Source organism: Phoenix dactylifera, unplaced genomic scaffold, assembly GCF_009389715.1.
Source record: "Phoenix dactylifera cultivar Barhee BC4 unplaced genomic scaffold, palm_55x_up_171113_PBpolish2nd_filt_p 000409F, whole genome shotgun sequence".
Taxonomy (NCBI): domain Eukaryota; kingdom Viridiplantae; phylum Streptophyta; class Magnoliopsida; order Arecales; family Arecaceae; genus Phoenix; species Phoenix dactylifera.
In genome coordinates, this window is record NW_024067850.1 from 212,864 (window position 1) to 221,176 (window position 8,313).

Genomic DNA, 8,313 nt, shown 5'->3' on the forward strand with positions numbered 1-8,313 from the left:
CATGAGTCTCTTCGAAGTGGTGAATTGTTATAAACCTAGGCAGCCCATAGACTTGATTTTCATGTCTCATCAACATAGAGTCTCTGAGTCTGCACATTCATTTGCATCACACCTGCATTCATTGCATCAGAAAATCAGCAAACGTATTCACTCTAATAACTTAAAAAATAAATTCCTTGCTGATTTGCACAGACGTTATAAAGAGTTGAATATAGGAGATTATGTCATGGTGAGAATTAGACCTGAACGACTTGCTTCTGGAACGTTCAAAAAGTTGCAATCTCGTAGTGCGGGACCGTTCAAAGTCCTAAAAAAAATCAGTTCGAATACTTATGTTGTAGATCTCCTTGAAGACTATGGGATTAGTGCGATATTTAATATTGAAGATTTAGTCTCATACAAAAAGTCAACATTCATTCCTTCTGACCCTTTTGTTGATACACCCGCCTTTGATGATCACCTTGACCCATCACCTGCCATTGAGCCTCCACCTCCAAAGTTTCATGCACGCAAAGAACACATGGAACATATATTAGATGAGCAGGTTATATCTACCATAAGAGAAAGTTACCGGCGTTACCTTGTTCGGAAGAAAGGTCGACCCGAATCGGATGTGACGTAGATTTTTCGAGCCGAGTTGCAGCGCCTTGACCTTGACCTTCTAGAGAAGTACGACAGCCGGCCAGACATGCACTCGACGGGGTCAAATTTTTTTTTCCACTCGAAAGGAGTTGATGGGGACATCGGAGCTGATTATTTCCCCCCATCTAGTCTATCATCTTATTTGCATTTTTATTTTATTTTTATTTTTGGGCTTGTTTGCATTTTATTAGTGTAGGGCTTATTTATGTTATTTTTGGGCTTATTTGGAGTTATTTCTGTGTAAGGAGGTTTTATATTAATTGTATTTATTTGGGCCCTATATATAGAGGACTATCTTCATGATTAGGATTTTAATAAAGTGATTAAAATTTTTTTCTCTACGTTCTTTCTCCTCTCTCTCTCGTCTCCCTTTTCCTTCTCTTTCTTCCTCCTCCTATCTTCCCCCTCTTCTCTTCCTCTCTTCCTCTCCTCCTCTTCTTTCTTCCCCCTATCTTTTGGTTTTCACTAATATATTGTTACAGCAACCTTCCCCCATTGTGGTGCTGCATCACATACTACAAAAAAGTCCGTCCTCACAATGCTTTTTTTGAGGAGCGAGCCCGGCCGTGATAGGTAAGTTAACCACGCCTTCAATCGGGACTGAATCTCTGGTGAATCCGACCAGCGGGGCATTTATTCTTTGGAGCTGGCCCTCTGTCATTTCCATTTTTTTGTAAAGCATCATAATATAAGACATTTGCCGAGCTTCCATTATCAACTAAAATTTGTTTTACATTAAATTTATTTATGACCATAGAAACGACCACAGCGTCATCATGAGGAGTTTCAACTCCTTTTAGATCCTCGTCTGAGAACGAGATGGCTTCAAAGGTGCGTTGATGCTTCAGAGGGACTTTCCTCCCGGTCAATTCTTCAGCTGAGCTCCTTTCGGTCGGGCCTCTCCCTATGGTGTTGATGGTGCCAGCGATGGGCCTGTTGTCGTTTTGACCTTCAGACGGTGCAGTATTCTCTGCGGGTCTTCCTTCGTCACATCGATTCTGCACGTACCGGTTAAGCACCCCTTGGCGGATGAGCGCTTCGATCTCGTCTCGAAGTCGGAAACACTCCTCGGTGTCATGACTTCATACCCACCAAACGGATCTGCTGCTGTTGTTGGTGTTGTATCCACTAATGATGATTCTACTGCTTCGGTAAGCTACGTGTCCGGTGCACGAAAAACTGCCCTCGGTCCCAGTGGAATCAGTGAGAAAATGCACTAGTCAAAACCCTTCTTCAACCTTTGGTCCTCAAGGTGGGGAAGAGGACCGAACCGAACAGACGTATCAACGAAGGCGGTGGTCGGACAACGAACTCGGTGAAAGCGACAATATTTCCTAGAGTGTTGCTGAGCTTCTGAGTCCCGCATCGGCGGCGGCGGTTGGAGATAGCCTCGATCTTCTATCTCCATAAGAATCTCAGACCGAGTAGCAGTGAGGGGAGCATACTTCCGAGCTTGGGCTAGCATCTCCGTGAAGTCGGTGTAGAAATTCTTCTCGAGGGAGAAAAGGAATCTATAGGACCGAGCTCCTGTTTTCAACGCAGACATGGCGATCGACTGATCGAGCTCGCGGACCTCCCAGGTTGCGGCGATGAAACAGTCGATGTAGTCTTTGAAGGACTCTCCTTCCTTCTGCTTGATATCGAGGAGAGAGTCCGACGTTCGTCGCTGGCGTCGGCTGGCGGCAAAATTAGCGGCAAACTGCCTACCCAGTTGCTCGAAGGACGACACGGTGCTCGGCTTTAGACCGGAGAACCAAAGCTAAGCCGTTCCTCGGAGAGTTGCAGAAAAAGCCTTGTAGAGCACAGCCTCCGAAGATCCCTGCAGTGCCATGAGGGCTCGGTAGCTCTCCAAGTGGTCCAGGGGGTCAGTGGTCCCATTGTAGGGCTCTATTTGAGGCATTTTGAACCTCGGTGGGACCGGTTCGCCCTCAATCTGGCGGGAGAAAGGTGACTTGGTGGTGAACTCAAGGTCGCCCTCGCGCCTTGCCCTCTGGTCCTGGAGAGCTTCAATCTGCCGCTCGAGTTTCTCGACCTTCTTGTCGAGCTCTCTGCCTTGGAAGATCGCCACGGTAGTCTGCTCCGGTATTGACTGACCCAGGGTCGATTCGGCTTCGGAAGGCTGCAGTCTTTTGTGTTGGCCCTTCCCTAGTGGCTCTCTCCGGGGGATGCCCGAGTTGGCTCCTGGTGACAGCGTTGTCCTCCATTGTTGACCCTCGAGGAGTCATGGGGGTCTCGACCTTGGGACACAGGTCCATCTAGAAGGACCATCGATGGAACATGATCCCGCGTAGGCGGCATGGGAGGGGCCTCCCCGCGTTGCAGGCCTTGGACTGCTGCCGCCAGGGTTTGGACTTGCTGCACCAGCGTGTTGAATTGCTCTGGCTAGATCTGAGGAACTGGATCCGCTGGAGGCCTTGGTGGCAGGTTCTGGACTGAGTGGCCAAGACTTGGTGCGCGATGCCAAGAGGTATTAGAGGCTCCTCTGCTCCTTAATCTCATGGTCACGACTCGGTCCCCTCCTTCTAGCGCTAACTGTTGCTGGAATTTGGACCCGAAGATGACCGCGAACCGAGGAGGAGGAGCTCCGGCTGGCTGCACGATGGCGGACGGCTGTCTCCGGCGGACCTGCAAGAAGCCAGTGGCTAGGGTTTTCGGTGCCGGCCCTCCGATGCTTAAGTCAGAGGGGGATTTTTTGTTCTGGAGAGAAGCAATGGAGAGGAATGATATAAGGGTGTATTGGCTGGGGCCCCCCGAAAGAGATCCCCTGCTTAGAGCTCTCCTCCCTTTTATAGTGGGGTGTAGCGGTTACCTGTGATCGAGATGATTGCGTGAATCAATGAGTTATCATAACGACCCGAGATTTCGGGCTAGCTGGCGATCCGTTGAGATCGGGTGCATTCAAATGTTGACAGCCATTGAGGCGGAGATCGCGGGATTTGATCCTGGATATGTGAAGCTTGATTTTTGGTGTGGTGGGGAGGTCTGCTTCTCTCTTTAACTGGGTCTTTCCTGGTCATGAGGTCAACCGGGCTCAACTCTGCCGAGATTGCGCCTGCAAAGGTCGTGCCGAGATTGAGGTCGGGTGATCTATGGTTGTCGATGCCGAGGCCGGGTGCTCTAAGGTTGTCGATGTCGAGGCCGGGTGCTCTGAGTTTGTCGATGCCGAGGCCGAGTGCTCTGAGGTTGTCGATGCCGAGGCCGGGTGCTCTGAGGTTGTCGATGCCGAGGCTGGGTGCTCTGAGTTTGTCGATGCCGAGGCCGGGTGCTCTGAGGTTGTCGATGCTGAGGTCGGATGCTCTAAAGTCGTCGATGCCGAGGCCGGGTGCTCTGAGGTCGGGGCTGCCGAGAGCATTTTCGCTGTTGTTACATTTACCATTGAATGCCGGCGGTTTGACCACGCACTTTGGGTGATTCATTTTTCCCCCAACAAGAACGTTGCATAGTATTATACAACAGAGCATAATAAAATATAATATATATTAATACCTAAATATATGATGTAGTATAATATTACTGTGATATAATATAATATCATTATAATATAGTAATATAAGATTGTATACTATAGCATAGTAATTTAATATAATATTAAATTATTTAACACAGTATATCAATACATTATGATATATTTTAATATAATATTATATTTATATATAATACAATAATAAAGATATAAAATATTATAATTATTAACATAATTTAATTTTTCATAATATAATAAATTTTCTAGCTATGTGATAAAATTGGTTAAATAATTATTAAAGGAATATTTTGTGTAATTAATATATTTTATTATGGATATTTTCCGATCGAACCTAAAAACACTTTTTCGGATAGCTTCAAAATGAAGCTCCTTCGAAAAAACTATTTTTAGCTTTTTAAAAAAGATAAAACAATTTTTTGTAATTTTTATCAAACACCTATATCCACCTAAAAGCATTTTTATAGAGTCAGAAAACTCTCCAAAAGCTCTTCCAAATGGAGCCTTGGACTTCAGCATTCCGGCAAGGACTTCGCCGGCGGTTTGCCAACCTACGCAGCGCATTGATTGCCTGCGCCTTGCTTCAGCCTAACAGACGCTGGGCTCTGGAGCACGGACGGTGGAGCTACGTTCCGCTCAGAAGGACCTAGTTGCCGCGCTCTGGAGCACGGACGGTGGATCTATGTTTCTGTCGGAAAAATACGGTGGATCCATCTATTGTCCCTCCACTGCCGACATTCATATCTCTCGTCGCAGACTGAGGACCTGTGGCGTTGAAGCGGCGCGGACGGGACTGAGGACCTGTGGCGTTGAAGCGGCACGGACGCGGTCCCGTTGCTTTTGTCACAAACCCGACGGCCACGACCCCGCCATCAGGTTAGTTTGAAGCCGATGATCACTGCATCACAGCTATCCATTGGTGTGAGGCCCATTCGGACGTATGTTTAGTCTTAATTATTTATTAAATAAATTTTAAAATTTATTATTAAAAATTAGAATTACAAAATTTAATAATATTTTTAGTTAGTTATTTTGGATGAGGTGTTTAGTCGGCTGTTACATTATGGAAGGCTCTGATCTTACTAAGGTTCCGTTTGAAACGATATAATTCGAGGTAAGGGAAGCGCTTCGGTCGAGGAATTGAGCAGCGGATGGCCATGCTGCTGCCTTGGTACACCGTTGCCCTCGTCTTCTTCTCGCTTCTCTCTCGTGTCACCGTTCTATCCTCTCCTTCTGGGAGGGAGGAGGTGGAGGAGGAGAAGAGGACGTTTATAGTTCTTGTGGATCCCCAATACAAGCCCCTCCTTTTTCCCTCCCATCTCGGTTGGTACTGCTCTTTGCTCCCCACCACCACCTCCTCCTCCTCCTCTTCTTCTAGTCTCATCCACGTCTACGAGACTCTCCTCCATGGGTTCTCCGTGGCCCTCACTCCATCACAGGCCAGCCGGATCGAGAAGTCTCGTGGAATCCTAGCCGTCCAACCCGACGCCCTTCTCCGCCCCCACACCACCCGATCCCCCTCCTTCCTCGGCCTGGACCTTCCTGCTTCCCGCCTCTCCGCCCTCTCCCGCGGGGGATCCGGTGCCGTGATCGGCGTCGTCGACACAGGGATCTGGCCAGAGCACCCCAGCTTCTCCGACCGGGACCTCGCCCTCGGACCCGCCCCCCGACGGTGGAGGGGCGAGTGCGAGGAGGCGCCCTGGTTCAATCGATCCAATTGCAATCGGAAGCTCATTGGGGCCCGATCCTTCTCTGCCGGCTATGCGGCAGCTTTCGGCGGGGTCGAGTTTCGGTCCCCGAGGGACTCCGACGGCCACGGCACGCACGTCGCCTCCATCGCTGCCGGGGCTCCTGTCGCCGGCGCCGGGTTCCAGGGCTTCGCCTCAGGCGTCGCCCGGGGGATCGCGCCCCGGGCCCGGATCGCGGCCTACAAGGTCTGCTGGGCCTCCGGGTGCTTGGTGTCCGACGTCGTGTCCGCGCTCGAGAAGGCAGTGTCCGACGGCGTGGACGTCGTCTCGCTCTCGATTGGATCGTCTTCACCGGCACCGTTTTACTATCTCGATCCGCTGGCTGTCGCTACCTTCCGCGCCTCCCTCAGAGGGGTCTTCATCGCCGCGTCGGCCGGGAACGGCGGTCCCTATCCGGGGAGCATCGCGAACGCTCCTCCTTGGATCACGACCGTCGGTGCCGGAACGATCGATCGTGACTTCCCGGCTTTCGTTCAACTCGGAAGCAGCGAACGTGTGCGCGGGATATCCATATCTGCGCAAAAAGACCATCGAACGCAACCTCTTTCTTCTCACCTTCTAATCTCAGTCGGTAAGATTACCTCCACCATACAAATAACCCTCAGGTCCCAGCGGATCAACGGCCAAATCGTGTTCTGGGAGACAGATCGCCGCGTGTCGAGAATCGACATCGGCGCGGCTCTGAAACGCGCCGGGGCAATGGGGACGGTGGTCTTCCACGGGGACATGGATACCGAAGGAATACTCGCGGAGCCGCACGTGATACCGACGGTCACTGTGGGATCATCGGCGGCTCGGTCCATCGAAGAGTACATCAAAAGCAGGGAGCAACCGACGGCCGTGATTTCCTCGGAGGGCACGGATCTGCTCCCCCACGGGGCGGCCCCGGTGGTGGCGTCGTTCTCCGCCCGCGGGCCCAACGCGGCCCTACCGTGGGTCCTGAAGCCGGACCTGGTGGCCCCGGGAGTCAACATCCTCGGCTCGTGGACGGAGGCGATCAGCCCGTCGGGTATCGGCTCCGACATCCGGCGGTCCGAATTCAGCGTGATGTCGGGGACGTCAATGGCGTGTCCGCACGTGTCGGGCGTGGCGGCGCTGTTACGCGCGGCCCACCCGGGATGGGGCCCATGGGAGATCCGGTCGGCTCTGATGACGACAGCGATGAGATCACCGGTCGGGGACGAGTCAAGGCCGGGGGAAAACGCCGGGCCGTTCGGGATGGGAGCGGGGCATTTGAACCCCGAGGGAGCTTTGGGCCCGGGGCTGGTGTATGATTTGGGGTACGAGGACTATGTGGGGTTATTATGCGGACTAAATTATACGGACGAGGAGATCAGGGCCATGAGCGGGAGAGGGGGGCCTCGATGCGAGCGTTTCGACGGGAAGGGGGTGTGGGGATTTAACTATCCAGGGTTTGTGGTGGAGGAGGACGCGGCGGTGGGGAAGGGCGAGGTGGGGTTCTATAGAAGGCTTAAAAAGGTGGATGGGGGTTGTGCCAGGGGCTGTTGGTATTGCGCGGAGGTGGTAGCACCCGAAGGGTATAAAGCGGAGGTCGAGCCAGATAAATTGTGGTTTAGTGGGAGGTTTGGGGAGAGATTGTGGTTTAGATTGGTGTTGAGATGGGTGGGTGTTGACGATAGAAAACTTCACAGTAACGAGACTGGTTGGGAGGAGAAGCAGAAGGTGAAGAGGAATTGGTGGGTTGGTGGAGTTCTAACGTGGAGGGAAGAGGAGGGGAGGCATAGGGTTCAAAGCCCGGTGGTGGTTTTCTCTTCCAAGACTTTGATGCAGTGAACCAGAAGTCTACTTCACGGGCATATATTAATGCAATATGACTTTCCGAGCGGAGCAGCACCTGGTTGCGCATTGTTTTCAGCTTTCGATTATAAAGTTATCGTGGAAGGTCGGTTCTGGTGGAAGTGGAATTTGCTAATGGATGTGAATATTTTATTTCTATAATCTCACTGTTTTTCTTCAATTCCATGCTTTAGTGTAAACAACCTGAAGAGCATGTTGGAAATCAAGAACAGCTTGGAGAATCATAGAATAGGATTGATTTGGTTCCAACAAACAAGTCGCTGTCCCCTCCTCGTCTCTTCCATCATTTTGCCAACAAAATAGTCATCCTTGACTTAACGATTGACAATCCCTCCCCTGCTGAGCCGCCTCACTTCGCCATTCAAAGTTCTTACCTCTGCCTTTCTTTATTTATAACATACCAGCCATTCCAATCATAGGTTGGATATTTTTCTTCCTGCACAAAAAAGCCCGACCTTAACCCAGACTTGGTCTTTAACGCGTTCTCCCAAGCGGCTGTCTGTATGGTGACTCTTGGTTTAGGGGCAACTCTAACTTCTCCAACATGGATGCCCGGCCGAGCGTGGTTGGTGGTTGGCCTGCTAAACAGATAATGATATTCTCAATCGATTTGATCTAATTTTG

At 50.8% G+C, this 8,313-nt stretch overlaps 1 protein-coding gene across 1 annotated transcript; it reads left to right on the forward strand.

Annotated features, from left to right (window-relative positions):
* Window positions 1-5,274: 5,274 nt before the first annotated feature.
* On the forward strand, window positions 5,275-7,665 carry LOC103696287 (subtilisin-like protease SBT1.5). The gene has a single exon (XM_008777855.3). The coding sequence runs from the start codon at window positions 5,275-5,277 to the stop codon at window positions 7,663-7,665; it is 2,391 nt and encodes a 796-aa protein (XP_008776077.1).
* Window positions 7,666-8,313: the final 648 nt, after the last annotated feature.